The sequence below is a fragment of the Pan paniscus genome, chromosome 4 (assembly GCF_029289425.2).
Source record: "Pan paniscus chromosome 4, NHGRI_mPanPan1-v2.0_pri, whole genome shotgun sequence".
Lineage (NCBI taxonomy): Eukaryota > Metazoa > Chordata > Mammalia > Primates > Hominidae > Pan > Pan paniscus.
The window spans coordinates 68,955,394-68,982,960 of NC_073253.2; the positions used below are offsets into that span (position 1 = coordinate 68,955,394).

At 38.1% G+C, this 27,567-nt stretch overlaps 1 protein-coding gene across 1 annotated transcript in view; it reads left to right on the top strand.

Moving 5' to 3' along the window:
* PLCXD3 (phosphatidylinositol specific phospholipase C X domain containing 3) overlaps window positions 1-27,567 on the top strand; it is a 200,252-nt gene that overhangs the window by 118,336 nt on the left and 54,349 nt on the right. The window contains exon 2 of the mRNA XM_003810978.5: window positions 9,579-10,287. Within this exon, the coding sequence (XP_003811026.1) occupies window positions 9,579-10,287 (709 nt within the window). The remainder of the gene's footprint in view (window positions 1-9,578; window positions 10,288-27,567) is intronic.

The following is a 27,567-nucleotide window of genomic DNA, read 5'->3' on the forward strand; positions in this document are numbered from 1 at the left end:
GGTAGGTCCAGAAGTGCTGTCCAAGAGTCAGAGACTAGAGTCAAAAACCTTACAGGTCTACCTTATGTTTTACTGTGTTGCAGCTGAGCCGGCACTCAAACTACAAAATGCAGTCCTTGCCACTCTTCCCTCTCTTTCCAAAGGCAGAGGAGCCTCATCCATAGCCACCACCACCACTCCAGGCCACGAGAAGCACTGCCACACTATTGCTGGTGTTCCCTTAAGGCCTATGTTCCCTTAAATCAGCTTGTGGTGGATGCTGCCTGGCCTGGGACTCACCCTTCAGGGAAATGGTCTCCTGTTTGATCCAGGGCATGTCCATAAATGCTGTTCAAGAGTCAAGTCCTGAAATCGAGGAACCCAAGAACCCACTTGGTGCTCTACCCCACTGTGGCTCTGCTGGCACCTAAGGTGCAAGACAAAATCCCCTTTGCTTTTCTCAAGAGTAAGGAATTTTGCCCAGTAGCCACCACAGGTGGTAATGTGCTGAGACTCACCTGAAGCCAGCAAGTCTTAGAGGCTCACCCAAAGCCCTTGATGTAGTACCCGGATATCACTGCTGTTTACTTGGGGCCCAAGGGCTCTTCATCTAGCAGGTGATGAATGCTGGCAGAACTACGTCTCTTTCCTCAAGGCAGCAGGTTCCCTTCTGGCCCAGGTGTGTCTAGAAATGTCATCTGGGAGCTAGAGCTGAAATGGGGACCTCATGACTCTGACTAGTGTCCTATCTTGCTGTGGCTGAGTTGGTATCCAAGATGCAAGACAAACTCCTCTCAACTCTTCCCTTTCCTCAAGACGAAGGAAGGGATCTCTTTTGGAGCCTCAAGCTGTGCAGCCTGAGGTTAGGGGAGGGGTGATAACAGCATTCTTTTTGCTTCCTTGGATGATGTTTCTGTGTGTCATGTTCCACCTCAGTCCACTGTCCCTGGGCTGAATTCAGCTATAGGACTTGCCTGAATTGCAGTCCTTATGGTCTAGATTGCCTTTTAAGTTTACTTGGAGGCTCAGAGTGCTGTAGCCCTCAGTTGTGAGGTTTGCAGGCAGTCAAGTTTGGACCACTGGGATCTGCAATTCTCCCTCTGGCTAGGGCTGTTTTAAATGCTCCCTTAGCGAGCAAGCATCAGCTGATTTTTGTCCAATTTTCATTTCTGCTGTAACAGGACAACATGGAGTTCAATGCCTCACAATTGCTGTGTTCTTCCTTCCCCAGTACCGAGAGTTATTCTCTGTACCAGGCCACTGCCGCCAGGGTAGGGAAGAGTGGCGTCAGCCATTCAGCACTGCTTTTTCTATCTCTTCAGAGCCTCTCTCAGCAATATGAAGTTAAAACCCAGTGCTATGAGTGCTCATCAGATTTTTGTTTCTTATGAAGGTGTTTTTTTTTTTTCTGTGTAGATAGTTATTAACTACTTGGTGTCCTTGCACAGAGGACGATTGGTGGAGCCTTCTATTCCACCCTCTTGCTCTTGCTCTGCCTGTTTCTCAGAAAGATTCTTAACATCTTTATTTGTCAGATATTAGAAAATTAAAACCACTATGAGATACCAGTGTACAACCACTCAAATGACTAATACTAAAAAGACTGACATTACCAAGCGTTGGTACCATGTGGAGTAACTGAAACTCTGATATATTGCTTGAGGAAATATAAAATGAGACAATCTTTTTGAGAAATTTGTCAATTTCTTTAAAGGTAAAACAAATACCATTTACCTTAGCAATTCTACTCCTTGGACTTATGCAATAATAATGAAAGAGAAATGTTTCCAGAAAAAATATTCATCAATGAACAGTTTTGTTCAGAATAGTCAGCAATGGAAACCACCCAAATGCTCAAAAACAAACGAATGGTTAAATTAATTGTGATGTATGCAAATGATGGAATACTGTTGGAATACGATTTAGCAATAAAAAGAAAAAAACTACTGATACATACAACAACATACGATGAATCTCAAAATATATACTCTAAGGAAAAGAAGCCAGACTGATGAAAGTACATACTGTATATTTCATTTATATGGAATTATAGAGAAGTCAAAACTAACTTCGAGTGATATATAGCAGATTAGTGGTTGCCTGGATCTTGGGGTTGATAGGGGCAATTTGCTATAAAGGGTCACAAGGGATGACCTTTGTGGTGGAAATGTGCTATATCTTGATTGTGGTGGCAATTACTTGGATGCATATATTTTTCAAACTCACAGAATTGTATACTTAAAATGAATACATTTTATTGTCTGTACATTATTCTTCAATAATAATTTAAAAAGGAACATGTCAATGTAAAAAATTCTAGTTAACTGAAAGTTACCCTATAAAATATATATGATGTGTATATTTTTAGAAATTTAGAAAATTTAAAAGAAACACAAATTCATCACAAAAATTATACTGACCATGATTTCCTTTTCTATGGGAGATCTTCTTTCACTTCCTGAAGTTTCTGATGGTCACTGTTACCAACATCAACAGCAGATATGGTGTTGACTGACAGAATCCCCATATGCATGACTATTTTGAGTACTGAAAGTACATGGGAGCCTTTAGCTACAGTTGGCTATCTTTGTCTATATGCACAGAGGCTCTTCTCATGTTGGGATATTTGACTTCTGTTGCAAAGAACACAGTAGAGCTTATCTTGTGCTTTGTAAGTTAACATCTGTTGCTCAGAAATTCAGCTATGTCTTCTTATGCATCTGTGTTGGTATCTGGAGGAAGGAGGTATTCTGCTTAATTACTCTCACACTGCTAAATCTTACTTCCCAGTAGGGATTTGGAAAGCAAGGAAGTAGTAAAGAATGGTATTCACTTTGTGGTCTTTTCTGATGCCAGTATCTTGTAACATGGGGAGAAGCACTGAGGGCTGAAGTTTTTCAGTACGTTTTATTTCACAGAGATGCTCTATATCTCAAATCACTAGCACATCAATAGGCTTTAACTGGTTTCTCTGTCTCCAGTATTTTCTGATCCAAGTCATTTTTACTTAGTTCTTCCAGTCTAATCATTCCAGTGGACTAAATCAGAGGCCTTCCTATCAATTAAAAAAAAATCAAGCAAGTAACTGTGATAGAAGTATATTTATCCATAAATTTTATGAATGTGCTTGTATATATGTATAAATATTATAAATACATTTATATATAAATTATACAAGCATTACTATACTAATGAAATATAAAATATATGTTATTTTAAAACATATTTCTTACTGTAGTGTTATTATTCTATTATGAACTGGTATTACAAAACATGGTACATACATAGGGTGAAGTTCATAGTTAATAGTAAAAGTGAATCCACATATCAGGTAGTCTTCTTGGTAATTTAATATTATTTTGGTTGTCTTTCTATTAGCTAAAATTATAATACAGTAATATGACTAATGAAAAGCTCATAATAAAAGTATAGGTGTCAGTTTTAGTTTTCTTATTCACTTAATTGAATTATCTTTAGTCTGGCCCTTTTTTATGAAAAAGAAAAAAACTTCTAAAACCACATGTCTATTTTGGGAGTGCTTGGATAGTTAAACTCTGCAAGTCTAAAGTCTACTTAACCAGCCAGTATATTACAGCAAACTGCAATGCAGCACAATCTGATCAAATGAATGAGGGTACCATTCAGGGCAGTGGAATTCTCACTGTTTTTAAAAATATCTTGAGTACTGAATATGGTATCTGGCTATCCTGGAGGTGACAGTGGCAGTACAATGTTATTAATGCTTAATTTTTATTATTTTAAGATAAATATATAAATAAAAATAGAAGTGCACATGTTTTCCTTCCACATCCAGATCAATTGCCTTTACTTCCACTGCCTAATTGTAAGTGCCTTGAACACAGCTGATGCTCAGTAAATGTCTGTTGAAAGAATGAAGGAATGCTATTTGGTATAAGGTTTTATTTGTTTGTGTCTACGCCTAACTTCCCTAATTAAATTATAAGACTCTTGAGGGCAAGGATTGTATGTATTTTTTTTTTAGTTTCCAACTAGTCCACAGCAAGAAACTAAGGCAAAATTAGCCAGATGAGAATGGTCCCATTATGTACCCTGTTTAGTGTGGCTCCCAAGAGCCATTTATCATTTAACCCAAAAAGCAAGGCTACTTTTGCATTTAGTCTAGTTCTTTAAAAATTATTTGCATAAGCCCATTGATATTAATAATCAATGATCAAACATTTTCTCCTCTCTACCCCATGCTACGCAATAGTGCCTAAAAAATCATTACCAAACTGTACTATAATTATTTATCTATGTGCATCACATATTAAGCTGTAAATTTATGAGGATGAGAACAATGCTTGTCTTATACTTAGCATAATAACAGCACTTATAGCAGGTGCTTGATAAATGTTTTACTGAATGAGCAATTCATTAGTTTAAAAATAAGAACATTTATTTCCATCAGGTTGGTAGACCATTTTACTTGAAGAAAACATTTATAAAATAGAATTAGTAGTACATATAATTTTTTACACAGAGAGACTAACTTACTTCCAGTTACTGGGGGCCTTTAATCAGAATGATGTAATTGCCTCAAGTCATTCATATCCCTTTACACATAAAGTCTAAAAAATTACAGAATACTTGCACTAATTTTCTCAACTATACTGTAATACTCGTATGACACTACATATAGAGATGATCTTAAGTAGTGTCCAAATGTATTAGTTTTCTATTGTTGCATTAAAATTACCACAAATATAGTGGCTTAAACCATACAAATTTTCTCACAGCTTCTGTAAATAAGGACGATGGATATGAATTAGCTGGGTCCTCTGCTCAGGATCATGCTAGAATCAGAAATGAGAGTGCTGACCAAGACTGCGATCTCTTTTGAGGCTAAGGTTCCTTTTGCAAGCTTGCTGGTTGTTCACAGAACGTGGTTTCTTGAGCTGTAGGAGCTCAGACCTCAGCTCCTAGAGGCTACTTAGTCACTATATTTTGAGGAAAATCTTTTCCCTTTCATCTTGGGTCCAGTGATTGGTGGCCTGCAAACTAACTGTCAATGGATAGATTAACAGATGAAAACACAAGGTTTATTTATACATGCATGATATGCAGATGGAGTGCTCAGTGAGGAGTAACTCCCTGAATAACCAGAAATAAAGGCTCATATACTAAACTTAACAAAAAGGTTAAGATTTTAATTGGAAAAGTATGGAATGGTCTACTGGGCTTTATGATGCTTATGGACAGCTACATTTGCACTTCCTGGTGATAAGGATTAGTCTTTTTTTCAATCAGAAGGGGAGGCAATGGCAACTATATTTTCAGGAGGGTCTGCTTAAGTTTGAGTAATATTTTTTCTGTTGCTGCTGATTGTTCAGATGCTGTCAGTTTAAATTGATGTTTATACCACTTTAGTGAGCTATTAATGACTTCCATTGCCGTATGGCCTTCTCTACAACACTGCATTTTGCTCTGTTGCTGCTTGTTGTCTCTTTTAAGAGCTTGTCTGCTCAAGTCAGGCCCACTCAGGATAATCTCTCTTTAATTAACTAAGAGCCAACTGATTAGGGACCTCAATTACATATTTTTAAAAGTCTCATTTCTATATAATGTGACATAGTCACAAGAACAATATGAAACTCAAGCGGAGGGATTATATAGGTCTTTTCACCAGAAGGATGTTTTGGGGGCAATCTTCCTACCATACCAAATGACAGAATGAGAAGTTAAGTCCAGTACTACTGGAAATCATAAAATATAGAAATGATTACACACATTCTACACAGATAAGGTAATAAAATTGATGCTATGTGCCATTTGGTTAGGCCAGATGATATCTCAGATCATCCATAACAGCATGTGGAAAAAAGAAAGTCCATTTGTGAATTCAAGAATATTTTTTAAACCATCTTTAAAATTTTTCTCATATCTGATACAGTTTTCAAGCATAGAAACATGCATATAACATAACCATAGTTAATTTCTCTTCTTTGAAATTCCAACTCCTCCCTTTAGCCAGTTGGGTCTATTGGCCACAAGTCCCCTCATTAACCACAAAGAGATGCTATGGCCTGTATTAGTTAACTATTGCTGTATAACCAATTACCCCTGAATTTAGTGGCGTAAAACAACACAGAGTTTCTGTGTACGTCTGTGAATCAGGAAGCTAAGCATTACTTAACTGGGTTTCCTGCTTCGGTCTCTCTCACAGGGCTGCAATCAAGATCTCACTCATGCAGGATTATTTCCAAGCTTACTCATTGGCTGTTAACAGGATTCAGTTCCTTCAGAGCTGTTAGTCTAAAGACCTCTGCTCCCAGCTGGTTTTGGTCAAGGGCCACTACCACCTCTGTGTCACATGGGCCTCTCCAACATGGCAGTTCACTCATCAAAGCAAGGAAAAAAGTAACAAGACAGAAGCTATAACCTTTTGTAACCTAATCTCAGAAGCGGCATCCCATCATGTTTGTCCTACGTAATTCATTAGAAGCAGGTCATAGGTTCAGCCCACACTCAAAGAGAGGGGTATGAATGCAGGAGGGCAAGGATTGTTAGGTGCCATCTTAGAAGTGTGCTTCCCACAGTGCCTGAATGAGGGTACAATTTATCACACTGAGGAGAAACAAATTAAAGTGCTTATTTCCAAGAAATGAAATAAATAGTTGCTCTGATTACATTTATTTATTCAGAGCCAAAGCAACCAAGCTTGATGGGACTGGGTTTATAATGGGAGTGGTTAGCCCTTGTCTGAGGAGAGAGGGCAAATGGAACCTAAAGATGAGAAACTAAACTCAACATCAGAGGAGTAACATTAAGTACCAGGTCCAAGGTATGATTTTGAGACTGTGGATGAGAGAAGAATAAAAGGTCAGAAGCCCAGGAATACCAAGTCAATGTAGAAGCAAAATATCAGACCAGATATAGCCGAAAAGTTCAAGAACAAAGAGGACTCCTGGCTTTAAAGACACGAAGTTAGGCTTTTCCTCTCAATTATTGAATGGTTATGAAGTCCTGTTGTATTTTTGCTTTACATTCAAACAAATAGAAAACTTACTAGTTCAGTGAAAATGTTGAAATTGGGAAGTACTATTCCAAATAAAATTAAAAGTCATCAAAATATTCATTTTTTAGCCAACACTATATTATGTATTTCTTACAAAATGCATAGATACTGTTTTGTATCTATTGGTTTTATTTTCTTTTCTAATAATATTTACAGTGTGAAGCACCGTTTTATACGAGGTGCTTTGGCTACACCTCGGAGTCATCTGGCTTAAAACACATACCGGTGAAGCCACCATTGGCTTCTCCTTCTGCCTGTCTATTTTTATTTTTAACATTCCCTTATTTTGACCTTAAGAAGCTACTTTCCATGAAGATCAACAAATCATGTGCTCTAGCAAGTATAATATCCTTTCACAGTGTTTTCAAAAGTGGTGATTTCCTTGCCTTTAAAATTTTATTTTTACAATTTTTTTACTTGCCACATAACCATGTGATAGAAAGGTGAAACTAAAGCCATATTGAAAACAAAGAACCACTCATTTCTAGTAAAAGAAATCTAGTTATACTTAACTCCCTTTTTGCCTGCCTCCAAGTATAATTTCTACTAGATTACAGAAGTAACCAATTACTTTCATCTACCTTTCCCTTCATGTGCCTGGAAACTAACTTTTTAAACTCTTATTTTGAGAGTTTAAATTTATTTTTAAATAAGTGTGTTTATTACCTCTCCTAATCTTAGATCATTTAATCATAGTTCTTCTTAAACTTTCTTTCATTTCCATCTGTAGACACACTTCTTTGTATATATTGAGTTTTAGCATCATTTGTTTAGCTTTCACTTAAATTAGCAGTCAAATGAATAGCAACTAATAAATCAGTATGCAGCAATTTAAATGCTTATTAAAATTTGCCAATCAGAACCTAACTCCCAGCTTTGCTTATTCAGAAAGGACTGACATTTTCTTGCCACACCATCTACTAAAGATAAGGCATGCAGTTTCAGATTAAATTAAACATGGCATTTCTGTATATTTGGGTTATCTTTTATTGTTTTTGAAAAAGGAAATCATTCTGAGAACTTATCTAAATTTTAAAGGTTATGATTTTCAGGGTATCAAAATATTTTGCAAATTATTTTCTTTAACAACTTACCACAGTGTCTGAAATTTAGGCACTTGTGATTCTTATGGGCTGTTAAAGCTGGATAGAGAGATACATAGATATATATACATAAATATAGAAATATACATAGATATGGAATATAGATGTAGGTATATATTGCACCACTGAAAAAAAAATGCTTCAAATAGCTTATAAGACCAAGGCTTTGAAGTGTTGTATGGATAAACTTAAGGTTTCTGTGTGTGTTTGTGTGTATTTATATGTATGTGAGTTTTGGGTTGGGGAGTGAAAGAACTAGGAAAAGATATGCCTCAAGGAAGGGAAATCAGGAATGGGGCAACAAAGTGCACTCAGAGGAAGCCTGAGTATCAGATAGGGAATGATGGTACTAGGACAAGGTCATGAAACAGGAAACGGTGTCAGAATTTAAAGCATATCTACCCTCTAATGTATGAAATCTTTAGAATATGTTAATTTAATTTTAGCTCTTCAGTGGGTTATGCCTAAGAATTAAAGGAGGCTTTAAGAAATAAAATGAAACCTTGAAATAACTTTTCTTTATTGGGTCCTAATAAAGAGTTTCAAATGGCACTCTCTATTTGTGACAAATCACACACATGTTCATTGCTACATTTCTGGAGTCTTGAAATTTGCAACTGCCAAAAATAATCAAATAAATAGTCCTTTTTCTTCCTAGGAAGAAATTCTTCTAAATTTAGAAGCCAATTCCCAAAAGAGTTTATGCTGTTGAGAGAAAATTTGTGAAGAAAAGAGTCTATTAGTTAATTTTTAAATGCTGTCAATTTTTAAATGCTGTTAATTTTTAAATGCTGTTGACTTGTAAGAACAGTTCATCATTTATTCAATATGTGAAAAGTACTTGACCTCATCTAAGTTTACAATTGCCCAAACACAAGGTCAGGAATGAAGTTAAATATGTCAGCATGGTACTGCCTTCTTGTCTTATTTCTCCTTTCCCCTATCACTTTGACCTCTTGTGCCTTCCGAAGTGAATGAGGTAACACTTCATATGCTGATTGCCTGTGAAAAGGGCATCTTTATTCATTGAGACAATCCTTCTAGGCTTAAAATCAACCCAAAATCAAGGAAAAGGGTAAGACTGCAAAGTATTTGGGTATTGGTGAGTCTTCATAGATATCGCTTTATGAACGATCACTTATGTCCCCCATAAGGAAAGCCAATTCTAGTGAGTGTATTACATTCTTGGTTCACAGAATAGATGATTATTTAAATTTTAAATTTAATTATAAGGAAATCTTCTTATTGTTTAATAACCAATTTGATCTGTTGAAGTGTTCTGTGTCTTATGTCAATTTATATAAAGGACCCTCCTAAGGCATAAAAAATAACTAGTATTACATTTCTTAGTATTTTCTGTGGCTCATTTGAGGGAGGGGTATGGATATTGCAAGAGGGAAAGAAGTTGGGAAGGGCAAAGACCTGGAAATTAACCACACTATGCCTTGTTATTCTCCTAGGGTCTCATGATTCCTTCAGCTTCTACATTGATGAAGCCTCTCCAGTAGGTCCTGAGCAGCCAGAAACTGTCCAGAATTTTGTCTCTGTGTTTGGAACTGTGGCCAAAAAGCTCATGCGGAAATGGTTAGCCACTCAGACAATGAATTTTACTGGCCAGCTAGGAGCTGGAATTCGTTATTTTGATCTTCGAATTTCCACCAAGCCCAGAGACCCCGACAATGAACTCTATTTTGCTCATGGTTTGTTCAGTGCCAAAGTCAATGAAGGCCTTGAGGAGATCAATGCATTCCTCACAGATCACCATAAGGAGGTAGTGTTCTTGGACTTCAACCACTTTTATGGGATGCAGAAATATCACCATGAAAAACTGGTCCAAATGCTGAAAGACATCTATGGAAATAAAATGTGCCCAGCGATTTTTGCCCAGGAAGTTAGTTTAAAGTACCTGTGGGAGAAGGACTATCAAGTGCTGGTCTTCTACCATAGTCCAGTGGCTCTGGAAGTGCCCTTTCTCTGGCCTGGGCAGATGATGCCAGCACCCTGGGCCAACACCACAGACCCCGAGAAACTGATCCAGTTTCTTCAAGCATCCATCACTGAGAGAAGAAAGAAGGGATCGTTTTTTATATCTCAGGTGGTGCTGACCCCCAAAGCTAGCACTGTGGTCAAAGGGGTGGCAAGTGGCCTCAGAGAAACAATCACAGAAAGGTAAGTGTCTTTAAAATGTCAGGGGGGAAACCTCAAATAATTTAACTTGAATTTATAGAGCTCATAAGTGATGAAGCTGAAATTATACCTATGTATATTAGGTCCCCGGGGCTGCAATAGCAAAGTACCACTAATTGGGTTTCTTAAAGGAATAAAAATATATTATCTCACAGTTCTGAAACCTAGAAGTCTGAAATCAATGTCAGCAGGGTTGGTTCCTTCTGAGGACTCTAAAAAAGAATCTGTTTCATGCCTCTCTCCTAGGTTCTGGTGGTGGCTGGGAAGCCTGAGTGTTACTTGGCTTATACATGCATCACTCCAATCTCTGTCTCCTTTTTCTCATGCCATTTTCTCATGTGTCTCTGTGTTTTCCTTTGCTTATAAGGATACCAGTCATATTGAATTAGGGCCTGCTCTAATAACCTCATCTTAATTACTTCTGCAAGGAACCAATTTCCAAATAATGTCACACTCACAGGTAGCAGGGGTTAGGACTTTAACATGTATTTTTGTGGACCACAGATCAACCCATAACACCATGTATTTTGACTCCATGTCTAGTTGTCTTTTCATAGCACCCTTTTTCACATTTGTGTAGTGCTTTATAGATTGCAATATCCTTTCTCTACCATTTGCAGTCTTTTAATATCCCTAATTCCATTTGAAATGCATAACAACACTGAGAAGTAGATATCGTATTACAGATTTAAAAAATGAGGTTCAAAAAAGTGATATATTTTTCCTAAGACCCCTTCAACAGTGAATGATAACACAGATACTCAAACTCTATTCTCAAACTATATCCTATGCCTTTTATACTACATACGCAGCCTTATAAGGAATGGTTACCCTGAGAAAGTGGTCACTTCATTGGTCAAGCCCAGCCAAACATGTAGGATGTTCATTACCTGTGAGGTATAATTTGAGCAATCACAGTTTTTCCTGCGAGTGTGACACAACATACTGAATTGTACATATTATTTATTCTTTTGAGTTAAAATATTAAACAATGCAAACATCATCTGAAGAAAGAACACAAATCCTTATCAGATCTCTTATTTTTATCTTTCACTGACATTTTGAATTATGCTAAAGAGACACAGCATGAATGTTTTGCTTGGACCCAAGGTCTTTGTGGAAAAAGACAAAAGATGAAGAGAAAAGATTAGGCAGTGAAAATAGTATGTGTGACCTTGTGGCATAGCATATAGGATGGGGAATGAAAGGAGATAAAGCTTGGAGTGGTGCAAGAATTCATTTTCCAGAAATCTTTTAACCAGGCTACAGAGAACCTCATCCTGTGAGCAATGGGGAGCTAGATAATAAAGTTTAAAAGTAGCATGACTTGACATGATCTGTGTTTTATGTAATAATTGATGCAGCCTGGAGGATTGATGGAATGGAGAGAGCAAGCAGTTAATAGGTGCTTAGAACTGTTTCAGCAAGGTAATGCAAGCTACACTGGGGAAGCGAAAAAACACAGAAGGGGATAATATGCAAGCAATGAAAATTAAAATGATTCAGTGGCTAGTTGGCTATGTGGTATGAATGGGAGAAAAGAGTTCAGGATAAGCAGGACAGGTAATGGAAGCATTCACAGAGTCAGGAAACAAAGACACAGGGACTTGGGAGGAAGTGGGGAAGGTACCATCAGGGTCATGCTGAATTTAAAGCATGAGTAAGGCATTCAGGTAGATGTGGCTAATTGATCATTACAAATATAGGCCAACTCATTTGGGGGTTGTTGGCATTTCTCGATGGTGAAAACTCCAAGTCATTGGAGTGGAAATGTTCCTCCACATAAAATCATAACTTTCTTCTATTACTCAGAATGGTCCATTAGCCGGGACTGCTCTGTTCCTTAAAATTTAAATAACATTACCAACCATTCATTGTATACTCTATGAAAGTGCATGACTTTCTCTATGATTTCTGCTAATGTCTACATTTCTTATATTTGTATGGTAGGTCCCTTTCTACTACTGGATTATATCATTTTATGGCTTAATTATCCCACGCAGTCTGTCCATGTCCCATTCTGAGACATGAAACTTGCTTCATGTTCATTTCCACAATGTTTTTTAGATTTTACTGAAGATCTGAAGAGGCCAGGAATGGCTTATAATCACAATAATGTACATAATTTAAAACCAAATTTTAGACTTGTCTTTAATTACAAATCTTCTGCCCTAGGATAACAGCCCCTGACAACATCTATAACACTGTACACCTCAGCCTCATATCCTCTGACTGAATCTTCTCCTTTACCATTTTTCACTTCTTTTCTTTCATTACCCTTCAATTGCCTTTGAGACCCAACGTTCTAGATGATTGTGTAACTAGATTAACATTTCTAGATGATTTTGCCTAACTAGTCACCTCTCTCCAGCTTCCTAAGCCTAAATTCAGCTAGTTCCAACAAATTATTCATCCAAACAAGACGGCTTTTTGCTTTATAGCACCATTTTCTACAAACGTTATTTTTTCTGGTAATTAACAATTTACCCCCTTTCTCACAAACTTAGAAAGTGAGGGAGTTGTGTACATATAAAAATGTGTTATTTTTAACTGTATCCCACAGAGTCCCCAGATTTTGAAGAATCTCTGACGGGTCACTAGAGGTGGAGAAAAGGCAGCAGGACCCTGGCAGGGAACTGACTCCAACTCCCTCTATTCTCTCCACACCTTGAATGAAAGAAGCTTCATTTTTAACTTTTACATTTTGGGCATGATGCAAGTCTTCCTATGACCTCTTCCAGCTTCCAGCATAGTTCTATGCTTAGGAAAACACTTACTTGTATTAAATGCTTGCTTTGCGTTTTAGCCAAGAACTTTACCCTCATTTTACCTGTGTAGAGATCATCCTTTGAAGAAGCCAAGAGGAAGAATTTACTCAAGGATAAATGATTTTCATTTTTTTCCTCTTATGGCATTTGATGTAATTTAGAAGTTTTCAAGTCAGAGTTAAACTGCTTTTTGGTTACTCATGCTCTAGTACCCTACTACTAAAGTAGGATTTGTGGGTAAAAAAATCAAATCAGTTAGGAAAGTGCTGAACATTATATTCTACACAACTCTCCCAAAGGATTCACAGTGTACTTTAGCATATAAAATGCCTAAGGAATATTTTAGTGATGAATCCTATTTAAATTTAACTAATACAATGTTTTCCAAGCACTTAAATTTTGTTCAGATAACTCTTATTAACAGCACATGGAATTAATTTTTAAAAACTGCTCTCAGCCCTTTAATTCAGAACTTCCTACTTGCCTCTAGCTTATGTATCTGGAATAGTAGAGTTGTATCATTGACAAGAAAAAGGAGAAGAAAAAGAAATTTTAAAAGTAGGAATGAAGACTCCATATAGAGAGCTAATTCTTTCCTCTATAGGATTATGAAAATTACTTACAAATAATTTGCCAGTATATCTGAACCTTGTCATTATAGATGTGCTGGCATTCTCCAGTGGAGTTTAGCCTCAGAAGTACTAGAAAGACTTCCTTTTTAACCATTTGCAAAGCTGTATTCTGAATGTTATATTAATGTGAAGCTCAGTTTTTTGTTTTGGTTTGGTTTGGTTATTGGACATACTCCAGCCTTCTGCATGGAGCCTATAGGAAAAGCTTATTGTCAGCTCTGGGGTCATGCCTTGCAAAAGCAATTTATTAATACTTATCACTTATTCAGTGAAGGAGCACTTGACTCCCCAGAACTTGTTGGCTTTCTCTTCTTACCAAGTGATGAAGCCTATGAAGTGAACTGATTCTGACATTGTCCTCACTTTTGTGCAAAAGCCATTCATTCATAAAGTCCTGTGATGGCACCAAAAGGTGTAGTAAGTTCTTCTGTGCCATGAAAGGAAAGTTACCAGGCAATTAGAAGACTGCTCTGAGCCTTACATATTTTCATCTGCACAGTTTGGAGTTTGAGCTAGATTACCTCCAAGATCCATTTGAGTTGTAAATCCTACAGTTCCAAGATCCTCCATTTGACTAGCTAGTTTCTCTACAATTTTTAAAATCATGCCTAATATTTGGATTAACAAAACTCTGAGCACATGCATTTAGAAAACAGCGCTTGAAGTTGTGGGTGACTTTCAGGGAAACTAAATCTAGCCTGGATTTAGGTACCATAGCTTTCGATCTGGCCAATGGTTCTAAATACTGCAGATTCATTTTCTACATTGTAGCAATGCCAAAAGACACAGATTTTTATTTCTTAAAGACCTATTTTTAATTTCTTTTTCAAACACCAGTTTTTGCACCTCACCCCCATGCAATTCACACATTCTTAAAAAGAAGGTGTGCAACTTGAGTAAAGTCCTTTCCTAATTTGCGGAAGTTTATTAACTTACAGGTTTTTCTTAATTTAAAAAATGCGGTCATACTACCTATCAGAATTTTTAAGCAGCAATGCATCTTTGCAAGTAAAGTGATGCTGAGTTAAATTAAACAATATTTGTACAGGCCAACAGTTTAGGTAATGATTAATATAACAATAATAATAATAACTGTTATTATTAGGGGTTCACTATCTGTTAGATCCTTTACTGTGTTATATTCATGATTAGGTTCAATATTTATAAAACCTCCAAGTGTAGGTACTATTGCCATCCTATCTTAACAATAAAGGGACTGAGCCTTAGAAGTGTTAAGCAACTTAGCTGGATAGCACAGTTAAGAAAAGGTGGATTCAGAATTTAAATCCAAACTCTATCTATCTGTTTATTCCCAAATATAACATTTAAATGACTAATCTGTTCTAGACACTGTAGTTCAAGTGACTGATCTCAGATATGGAGCCTTATAACCATTACATCATGCTATCTCCCTGCTATTTGTGAGAATCCAAAGAAGTGACTGCAACTTTGTTTTCATCTTATTAAATGACAATATCTAGATCAAATTTGGCAGTACATTCAGGTAGACTGAGTTCAATTTAATCCTTATCTGTTGAACAGCTCCTATGAGTACGGCTCTGCATTAAGTGCTGTGAGGCATATTAAAATTGGTATTTGCCATTGTTCCCATCAAGCATCAAGTGGGTCTGAAAAGACAAGAACATGCAAGACCTAAATACAAATTGGAGAGAAACAGGAGAATTAAAGATCAAGGCCTATGGTGACTTAGAGGAGAGAGATATCTGGAAAGATTTTGGCTGGCTTTGACAAAAAGCACTGGGATAGGCAGAGATGGGTAGGGGTAGCTTCTCAGGATGAGGAAATAGCAAGAGCAAAGCATGGAGGTAGGAAATCTTGAGGACAAGAGAAATCAGGGTTGGTTAGAGAAACAGAGTGATGTGCAAAGGAACATGGGGGATGAGTCGAGGAAAAAGTGAAGGGGGAAATTATGGTTAGCTGAATTAGGCATATATTAGGAAGATATTGAGGAGGGCAAATCAGAACTGGACTTCAGGGGATGAAACCCACCTAATTATGTAGGTTGAGTAAGGAAGGAAGAGACTGAAGAAGAAGCCACCAGTTTAAAGGGGGAAACAGAGTGGCATGCCAGCAAGTGTTTAGAAAGAAAGAGATAAAAAATGCTGACATGGTTTGACTTCAGCCCTACTGACAGTGCTGCCCCATTGGAATACCATTTACAGTATCATTTTATATGGATGACATCCCTTGGAGTTGGATGATGGGCAGCCCTGGCCACTTAGTCTCATCATCACAGTGATCATCTTGAGTGTAAGGTAGAATTTTCAGGATGTGGTTGTGAGTATACACCAATATTACCCAGCTGGGCAAAGGAAGACAACTGTAGTTGTTGAGCCCACATTATGTGCCAGGCACTGTGCTAAGAACGCTACATGATTTGTGTCCATTTAAGGCCTTGCAGCCTTACAAATTAGGTATTATTAAATCCATTAGAGGTGGAAATTGAGGCTGAGAGATGTCTAATACCTTACTTTAAAATCCCATATTAAAGTAATTCCTTAATCAATAAGCTAGGATTATTACATGGGTTTGTTTGACTCTAAGTCCCATGCTTATTGTTGCAGATTAGGTAAAATTAATATTGCTTAGCACTGGCTGCATTTAATACATTATCTGTCATCTTGGAAGGCAGAGTCAGGTCTAGGGGTTTGGGAAAGTAAATTATGCTGGTGACAGAGTGGGCAAAGCTAAGAGAAGAGAAGGTTTGAAGTGTGTGGCTTTGCCTCAAGAAAGCAAACCCTGATAGGATGTTAGCATGGAACCCCCTAAGAAACATTGACATAGAACATGAAGGGAGTTAGAGATGACTGGGCTTAATCCTTCTTGCCTTGTGCCTATTGCTCATTTCACCATTTTTTATTAAATAAGGAAGTTGAGGCCAAGAGGAATGCTAATTGATTGCCCAAGGACATAGAGCTAACTGGAAGCAGAGAAAGGATTAAAATTCAGGACTCCTGGCTCCCAGTCAAAAGAAGAGACACCCCAGAGAGGGATAAGGCCAGAGGATAAACAGAAAACCTAGGGGTGAAGGGGGCAGAGCATACCAGGCTGCACATACTAACATGGAAGGGCTTTCAGTCTGCACTGCACTCAACACTGCATGGTGCCCTGGGGCCTTGCCTGGAGGGGATAGGGGGTAAAGTCAAAGGTCTAGGCCACAGATTTTGTGCTGGGCCTACTTTCTCTGGGCTCGCTCTCTCTTCCTCTCTCTCTCTCTCTTTCTTCCTCTCTTTATCTCTCTCTGCATCATGAACCCAACAGACTCTTTTTTTTCTCTCCAATGGGGACACACTCCAGCTCACAACCCTCCTATTGCCCAATTTGCCTTTTCCTTGCCTGTACCCGGAAGGGATGGGTCTAGTCTCTTGGAAGTTTTTCAGCAGCAGTGCCAGTCATTTTAGCAGTTTGGAGAGCCAGGAAAAGCCTCACTTAGAGGTTGAGACTCAGAATGGTTCAAAGTCAGCTGTTCAAATGGCTTAAAGTCAGACACAAGACAGTACCCATCTCCATAAAGAGAAGCTTTCCAGCCCCGCCCTTCCACCCTAGGCCATGTCCCGAGACAGGTCAGCACAGCAGCAGAGCAGAGCAGCTGACAATGGATATTTGGGATATTCTATTCAACAGAGAGGGAAAGCGATCTCCTCAAGCTACATATCCCTGAGGAGAAAGAACACCAAGGAGACTATGGAAAGCCAGTGTTCCAATAATCATTGTTTACAAAAAGCTTTCACCATAAGATTCATTTCTTCGATCTGTCTCTCTCTTTGTTGCTCCCTGTCTCTATAGATATGTATGCATACAGATACATATATGTACGTGTGTCTGTGTATGTCTGTTTGTATGTATTGTACGTGGCTTCATTTGTACAAGTGTTATTCCTAATTTGCAATTTAAGAAACTGAAGGTCAGAATGGCTAAATAATGTATTCGGATGATGTTATAAGCCAGTGCCGGGACCAATTCAGAATCTTTTTGAAACACTAGAAAGGGGATTCTGGCTTGTAAATCAAAAGGAAGCTCCAGAAAGCAACCCTTTCCCAGCCTAGGACTTGGCAAACTGGAATGCTCTTATGGAAATTTTGTTAAAATGTAAATTCCTGGATGCCACTTTCAGAGATTCTGATTTAATAGTCTGTGGCTCAAAGTGTTTCATTCTTAACAGACTCAAGTGAGCCCCACTTCAAGTAGCACTGCTCATACCCACAAACAAGCTGCACCTTAATCATCCCTACTGACAAAATAACCTGGTTTTAGTTAACCTAAAGAACATAAACCCCAATATTTATTGGTGCCCTCCTCCCTAGGCTCAGTTAGTTCTTCCTAAAATCTAAGCTACAACTCCTCTACCCACAGGGCCTGCCAGATTCAAGTTCATATTTGCTTGCTGTATCACTCAGGTAGAACTACCTATCAATGATTTCCAAAAAGTAGCACTCAGCTTTTGGCATCTTCTGTCTTGTGTTACTTAGTTTGACCCTAGGATTATTGCACTAATAAGCATAAACAATTTCTCACCTTTGGTGAGAAATTATTTGTTACCCTGGGCTAAAAAAAGCACATTCTCATGTAAGAAGCCTTAATAACTTCTAGACTCAGTGTCTCCCACCAAAGCCAATTAACATTACGGCACTGCATCCCAACTTCCTCCCCAGTGCTAATTTCAAACAAGATGGGAAAGCAGAAGAAGAAGAAGAGGAAAAGGGGGAGGAGGAGTTTCAACTGAAGAATTATGAGGTTCATAAATTCAGAGAAGAGAGAGCTTTATTTCTTATAAAGGATTGCGGCCTGCCGGCTGGCCGTTCCATGGGCTGGGAAATGTAGCCTCCAGTAGAAACTGAGAAAGGCACTTTAAGGAAAGGAAGGGTGAGACAAAAATTTAGGCTGAATGGGTTAGCTAAGTATACATATTCAACAGGTTGCAGGAGAATCTATGAATATTCACAAAGTGGGACGTTTGCATTTATAAATAAGTAAACATGCACATTTCATAAGTCCCATGTTCACTTCTGGCTGGAGACTTAACATTTAAATGCATTAAAATTAGGTCCTATATGTCAAAAAGTGAAACAGAAGACACAGAGACATGTTATGTGTAGCCTCTGTAAACTGACCAGAACCAGTCTACGATTTGTTGTCTCTGATGAGGAAGAAATGCTGGTCAGTTGTGTTGAAACCACAAAAAAGTGGGGAAGTTGGATGGATTGATTTCTATTTAACTCTTGGGAAAGAAAGTCTTTTAGTGGCAGTTAGTGAAGAAGGGGGTATAACGAGGCATGTCCAATCTCCCATCCCATCATGGCCAAAAACTCATTTGTTTTTGTTTTTTTGTTTTGTTTTGTTTTGAGACAGAGCCTTGCTCTGTCACCCAGGCTGGAGTACAGTGGCATGATCTCGGCTCACTGCAACCTCCGCCTCCCAGGTTCAATTGATTCTTCCACCTCAGCCTCCCAAGTAGCTGAGATTACAGGTGTATGCCACCATGCCTGGCTGATTTTTGTATTTTTTGTAGAGAAGGAGTTTCACCATGTTAGCCAGGCTGGTCTCAATTTTCTAACCTCAAGTGATCCTCCCACCTCAGCCTCCCAAAATGCTGTGATTACAGGCATGAGCCACCATGCATGGCCAAGAACTCAGTTTTTAAGGTTTCTCTGGGGTCCTTTCGGTCAAGAAGGGGGTACACTCAGTTGGTGGCGGGGCTCAAGATTTAATTTTTATTTCTCAGAAGGAAGAAGATTCTGCACCAGCTTACAGTTGTGAGACTGTATGACAGAGGAGGGAGTTCATCCTATGTCCTCCGGGGTATGGCAACAGGAAGTGTTGTCTGTAATTCTCCATTTTAACAACTTTTGACCCTAAAACTTTTGAAATAAGAGTGCACATAAAAACTCTCTTTCTCCTTCATTCTGCTGATGTTGTAAGATTAAAGAAGATTAAAATACATTTAAATACAGGCAAGCAATTTTCACAGTTTTAAAGAGGTTAAAGACTAAGGAAGTTTCCAAGTTGTTGAGAAGTCAGATATCTATTCAGTGCCTGGTATGTGTGTGTGTGTGTGTGAGAGAGAGAGAGAGAGAATGAATACATATACTTTTCTGAAAAACTGTGGCATAGGATCAAGACTCTCCCACTTTAGTAAACCTCTCTGGATCTCAGTTTTCTTCTATGGAATTGCTGGGCAGATTGAATTTAATTTCTAAAAGAAACTAGCTTAAAATATAGCTAGTATGTATAGCTAGCACTCACAAAAAGAAGTTGAAAGGAGGTAGGTTGATGGTGGTAGAGAGAATAAGGATGGAGTATCTAGGCAGCACGGATATTTACTCAGTCAAGTAGTGACACAATAATTTGTGTAGTTTAGTCAGCAACTGAGGGAAAAGGGAGATTCGTTTGGAATTTCAAATGAACCATATCATGAGATATCAGTAGATGAATGAGTAAAAGGTGTCTGATTCAAGAAGTAAAATAGACCAGATGTGGAAATCTCAGTTCACATTCCAAGGTCATGAGAAGGGGGCCTGCAGGCCAGATCTTCCCTTCTGCTCTATGCAGGCAGGGCTCCTGAGTGGGGCACAAGTCCATTCAGCTGAAAAGCTCCAAGAGAAGAGACATAAATATTTTGTGATTGTCCTTTAGCCAAAGATCCCCAGGCACAAACATGTAGTTGAATGTGCAGGATTTATTATTTGTTGCAGCAAGGGAGAACATACCATGGGGTTCATACATGAGACATCCCAGTAAGAGGATGCTAGAAGGGACTTACAAGATTGGGCTTAGGTTGGGTGACTTGAGGAAGGGTCTAAGGAAGCAGGGGTTCTCTGTAGATCAGATGCTGTCAGAAAGCAAGGACAAGTCTATATTTGGATATTTCAACAAGCCTAATCCATAGGGCTAGAGCAAAGTCAAACTGTAATTGGTAAAGGAGTCTCAGTCACTCATTTTAGTCAAGAGAGGTGGTGACCTTATCTGAAGTCGGTATTGTGGGAGATTGCTTATGTCCAACAGGAGAATAACATGGCCTGGTTGTGAGTGTCTGGTGAGCTCTCAGTTGTCAGGGGCTGCTTTTTCTTTCCCCGTTTTTTAATAAAATGTGAAAAGAGGAATATCACTTATTGCCACTTGGCTTAAAAGCCTCTAGTATAAATTAGTCTGTCCGTGTGCTTTTTCTTTGTTCTTTTTCTCATTAAAACAGTCGAGGCTCTTTCTATGCAAAAGCCCAGACCATTTTGATAATGAGGCAAATCAGAGTTGATAATATCCTAGCTGAGGGATTGGCTACTGAAAATGCAAACTCTTCAAATTAGGCTATATTTTCAGTCAACTTGACTTTCTTTCTCTGTGATCTTAAATTTCTCCCTCTACCCTTGGAAAACTGTTGAAATTTCCCAGATGATGGAGAGAAGGGGTCCAGGTCAGGAAAAAAATAGAAGAACACAGCTCTTTGTAAAGGGAATTGCTGTTTTTTTAAGATTTGAGAACATTCCATTTGTCTTCCCGAAGTTTCACAATTCATTCAGGGCACAAGGAAGCAGGAGATGGGATGCAGACTGTCATATTTTCAACAAATTGGTTTGTTGTCCTCTTTCACAGAGGGAGGCATATTTTTTCTTGGGCTTGTTTGCATGGGTGCCCCTGAGGGCTTGCGATCCAGATGTTTGTGTTGAGTGTACTTGATAGACACAGTTTTCAGAGACTGACCTACTGATAAACAAGGGTGACTCTGACAAATATAAATGGCTAGTCGAGTGAGGTGATATAAGCCAAATCCTCTCCGCCAAAAAAGATAAAAGGGCAAGGAGTTGCTGTAAGCGTGTCCTACCTAACCAAATTTAATAGAAATATTAAATAACTAACTAACATCACTCTAGGCAATGAGATATCAGCTTTTAACTTACCACATTTGGTTGATAAAATGATGTTTTCTATAATATTTTCAGTGTAACAACAGCAATAAAAAAGTTAAAACTATAAAATTTTCTCAGAATACCTGACTTTGGAGGATTTTACAAGAAAATACTGCATGCATCAATTGCAGGCACTAATATTTGGCTTTGTTGATTACAGCACAGATCTTCTGGCTCTTGCTCTGTATGTCTGGGATTGTAGCCTATTGCTAATTAACTTATTTTAAAGTATTAACAATAATTAGACAAGAATGGCTAGAGACTTGATTGCCATAATTCATTTTTTTGCAGAAATCACAATTTATCTTGAACTTTTCCTTTAAAATATTCTTTCCTTCCACCCCCTCATCACTTATTTCCCTGTAGCCTCAGCTGTTAAGAGCAAAAAAGCTTACAAGTTGTTTCTGGGGCTGTGACATCCTATCTGGAGGAAGCGGTATGTGGCAGTGAGACTGTAATGTGTGATTTCATTAGTGAATGCTAAAAGCACAGACTGCCCTTTGGAAATGGATGTGATATGTGGCCAATATAAAACAGACCAAATTCACTGTGTTGTCTGCTACTTGTCTGAATACCGAACAGAAAAGTTGTTGCCTATATAATTTAGCTCAGGTTCAAAAATTAACCAGTCAAAAAATAAATAAGATAACTCTATCAAAAGCTATTAGTTGGCTGGTCATGGTGGCTCACACTTGTAATCCCAGCACTTTGGGAGGCCGAGGTGGGTGAATCACTTGAGGTCAGGAGTTTGAGACCAGCATGGCCAAGATGGTGAAACCCTGTCTACAAAACTAAAAAAATTAGCTGGACATGGTGGTGGCCACCTGTAATCCCACCTACTCAAGAGGCTGAGGCAGCAGAATCACTTGAACCCAGGAGGCCGGGGTTGCAGTGGACCCTGATGGAGCCTCTGTACTCCAGCCTGAGTGACAGAGCAAGACCCTGTCTAAGAAAAACCAACCAACCAAAAAAACACAATGAAAAACAAAAGCTATTAATTAATGGGCATCTTTCAGTTTTTGTGGTTCATTTTCAAGAGTTTAATTCAGGTTGCCTGTTTTTCAAAATAAAGCTAGCTTATAATGAATAGATTGTAGGAAAATTTGATCAAGTGTGTAGTTTAGTTTCACTAAATTCAATCTGTTAACAGACAGCATATGTTGATTGAGAAGAGTCATGATGGACTATTGTTAAGTATCCTGAAAACTTAGTTTTTTCTTGTCTCACTTTCACATTGGCTGGTTAGGGATTACGTGGTTATTTAATAAATTTGACTCTACTGCCGTTCACAAGCAGAGCAACTGCCACAGACATTTCTACATGGTCTTCCATGACATAAGGAGAATCCCACACCCTTGCAGCACACACAACTTATTGCCACTGTATACATATACTTCAACACATCACTCATGTGTCCACAGACCAAGAAGACCCCAAACACAATATGGCTGAGAACTCTTACAAGTAATAAAGATGGAGAGGCTTTTCAATATCTTAAACCATGAGCAACGACATTTCCATGTCTCCTGATGCGGGTTGTTTATAGAAAGGCTGTTTCAATGGTCCACCATTTTCTACTCCAGTTAGCAAAGGGTGGTCAGCTGTAGATTGAAAATGTTTATGTGAAAAAGAACTAAAGACAAAAAGCACATGATTATCTCAATAGCTGCAGAAAAGGCTTTTGATAAAATTCAACATTGCTTCATGATAAAAGCTCTCAATAAATTAGGTATTGAAGGAATCTACCTCAAAATAATAAGAGCCATATAGGACAAATCCACAGCCAACATCATACTGAATGGGCAAAAGCTGGAAGCATTTGCCTTGAAATCCAGCACAAGACAAGGATGCCCTCTCTCACCACTCCTATTCAACATAGTATTTGAAAGTTCTGGCCAGAGCAACCAGGCAAGAGAAAGAAATAAAGCGTATACGAATAGGAAGAGAGAAAGTCAAACTATCTTTGTTTGTGGATGGCATAATCCTATATCTAGAAAGCCCCATTGTCTCAGCCCAAAAGCTTCTTAAGCTGACAAGCAACTTCACCAGAGTCTCAGGATACAAAATTAATGTGCAAAAATTGCTAGCATTCCTATAAACCAACAACAGGCAAGTAGCTCATAGTGAATTTGGCTCTATGCCAAATTATGAATGAACCAAATATAGAGCCAAATTATGACTGAACCAAATATAGAACCAAATTATGAATGAACTACCATTCATAATTGCCATAAAAAGAATAAAATACCTAGGAATACAGCTAACAAGATAAGTGAAGGACCTCTTCAAGGAGAACTAAAAACCACTGCTCAAAGAAATCAGTGATGACACAAACAAATGGAAAAACATTCCATGCTCATGGATATAAAGAATCAAAATTGTGAAAATGGCCATACTGCCCAAAGCAATTTATAGATTCAAAGTTATTCCCATTCCCAAAAACAGACACATAGAAAAATGGAACAGAATAGAGAACCCAGAAATAAGACTGCACACCTACAACCATCTGATTTTTGACAAACCTGACAAAAATGAGCAATGAGAAAAGGATTCCCTATTTAATAAATGGTGCTGGGAGAACTGGCTAGCTCTATACAGAAAATTGAAACTACACCCCTTCTTTATGCCATATACAAAAATCAACTAAAGATGGATTAAAGACTTAAATGTAAAACCCAAAACTATAAAAACCCTAAAAGAAAACCTAAGCAATACCATTCAGGATATAGGCACAGCAAAGATTTCATGATGAAGATGCCAAAATCAGTTGCAACAGAAGCCAAAATTGACAAATAGGATCTAATTAAACTAAAGAGCTTCTGCACAGCAGAAGAAACTATCAGCAGAGTAAACAGGCAACCTCTAGAATGGGAGAAAATTTTTGCAATCTATCCTTCTGACAAAGGTCTAATATCCAGTATCTACAAGGAACTTAAACAAATTTACAAGAAAAAAACAAACAACCCCATTAAAAAGCTGGCAAAGGACATGATGAACAGACACTTCTCAAAAGAAGATGTTATTATGGCCAACAAACATTTGAAAAAAAAGCTCAACATCACTGATCATTAGATAAATGCAAATCAAAACCACAATGAGATACCATCTCATGCCAGTCAGAATGGCGATTATTACAAAGTCAAGAAACAATAGACATGGGCGAGGCTGTGGAGAAATAGGAACACCTTTACACTGTTGGTGGGAACGTAAATTAGTTCAACCATTGTGGAAGACAATGTGTCAATTCTTCAAAGACCTAAAACCAGAAATACCATTTGACCCAGCAATCTCATTACTGGGTATACACCCAAAAGAATATAAATCATTCTATTATAAAGATCCATGCATGTGTATGTTCATTGCAGCACTACTCACAATAGCAAAGACATGGAATCAACCCAAATGCCCATCAATGATAGACTGAGTTTTAAAAATGTGGTATATATGCATCATAGAATACTATGTGGTCATAAAAAGGAGGAGATCATGTCTTTTGCAGGGACATGGATAAAACTGGAAGCCATTATCCTCAGCAATTAAACGCATGGACAGAAAAGCAAACACTGCATGTTCTCACTTATAAGTGGGAGAGGAAAAATGAGAACACATGGACACAGGGAGAGGAATGACACACACTGGGGCACGGGAGAGTGCATCAGGATAAATAGCTAATGCATGCTGGGCTTAATACCTAGTGATGGATTGATCTGTACATCAAACCACCATGCACACATTTACCTATGTAACAAATCTGCACATCCTCCACATGGAGCCCTGAACTTAAAAGTTCGGAATCAAAAGAAAAAGAAAATGTTGATGTGTGCTTGGGCATATATGTGTTTGTGCATGTGTGTGTGGATGCATGTTGTGTGTTGAAATAGTTTGAAAATAAGTATTAACATAGTCTTCTCTTTACACCTGTAAGCATACATTGCTTTCTTCCTGCTTATTAAGGAAAGAAGAGTTTCACATGCAGTGTGATCTTATCTCCCAATTGAAGATATAAATGATGGTCTCCTGAAAGTGCTCAGATACCCCATGTGGTACTTTTTCACCTAAGTTCATGATTGTCCTAGGAGACATGCATTTACATTCTTTTAGCTTGCTCTGAACCTCATGTTTTCCTTTAGTGCTTTTCTTGAAGGATTTCTTTGGCATTGTAGTTTCAAAAGTTGTGTTTTGTTTCCAACATTGTGTGGCTTATCTCTGTGATATTTGGGGGGCTTTTGTATAGCTATGACTCTTCTTAAAAATTGAGGTGGGGCGCATGTTCTCACTCATAGGTGGGAATTGAACAATGAGAATACTTGGACACAGGGTGGGGAACATCACACACCAGGGCCTGTCGTGGGGCTGGGAGAGTGGGGAGGGATAGCATTAGGAGATATGCCTAATATAAATGACGAGTTAACGGGTGCAGCACACCAACATGGGACATGTATACATATGTAACAAACCTGCACGTTGTGCACAAGTACCCTAGAACTTAAAGTATAATAAAATAAATAAATAAATAAATAAATGGTGACCTATTGAGAACAAGGACAAAGAATAGCTTCAAAACTCTATTTTACAAAAAGGGTTCCGCTTGAGATATTTCAAGTGAGTAGATGTAACTTAGGAAAAGTGAATGAAACATTAAAATGAAGCAGATACAATACTAAAAAAAATTGAGGTGGGGAAGAAAGTAATATAATCCACTTGATACTAGGATGGTATTTATGGTATTACTTTAGAGAATCCTAATTTCTTTGAAGTAGACCAAAATAGTGTTTCCCAGTGTCCCAGCACTCTTCAGGTTACCCAGGGATAGAAACAAGAATCCATCCATTTATTGAGTTGGCCAGTCACTTAGGCAACAAGAACATAGAATGTGCTGTGGGCTTAGAGTGGGGACTGGAGAGGCAGTCCTTCAGTTACAGGACAATCTCCTTGGAGTGTGAGATTTTTATAAAAGGCAAACCTAGAGAATGGCATGACACATTGTTTGCAACTGTGTACTAAAATTATCTGTAGTTGACATATGCCATAGGGATTCCAAGCAAAGAAAGATGGCAAAAGTGACTTCTTCAGCATCTTAGGACAGAAATATTCTGACCTTTTCTGAACTTTACCTTTCATTGCGACATGGCAATTTATGCCCATATATCAGGTGCACATCTATTTTCTCTACTCAAATGTGATATTCTCTTGTGATTGTCTAAATCACTGACCACCAAAAAATGGTAAAAAAGAAAAATTTCTATGGTGAAAAATTGTGCTTGGATTTGAAAACATTTCCACACAATAAGATATTAGACTAGGCTAACAAGTAAGAGTTCCCTGGAGGCTTGAAAGATCCAGCCACAGATTCACAACACTTTGTGTGCCTATTGGTGTTAGGAGCAGATGTACATAAGAGAGAAAAGTGAAAGCATTATGTGAAAGGTCTGTATTTTGACAATAAAATTTAGCAAGTTCCCTGAGAAAATTTGCTAAATGCATGTTACGTATTTTATTTTTAAAATTCAAGGTGGAAAAGTATGCTTTGAGATTTGACATTCTGTCCTGCACAGTTTACATGCCAAGATACATTCCTTGATTATCAAAAGTACACATCAAATGAAGTAGATTCCCTCCCTTATTGAAGTAACCTGACAAAAAGGGAGCCACTGCTGGGACTTTTGAAAGACAGCTGAGGAGCAACCTTCTAACAAGTGTGGTTGGCCTTTGCACTGCTTTTTCTCTTTTCCTTCTCAATTTTGTAGTGAGAAAGGACAATTTTATAGCAACTTGGCAAAATGATAGTGCAGGAAGTCCCAGATGTTCTTGCCCCAGCTGTCTCTGAGATCTAATAATATAGAGTGGGAATAGCACATCTCCCTAAAGAGCACACACATTTTAAGTTGCTTTAATTTTCCTGCCAATTAGGCTTTTAAGATGCCAAACCCATCTCCAGGC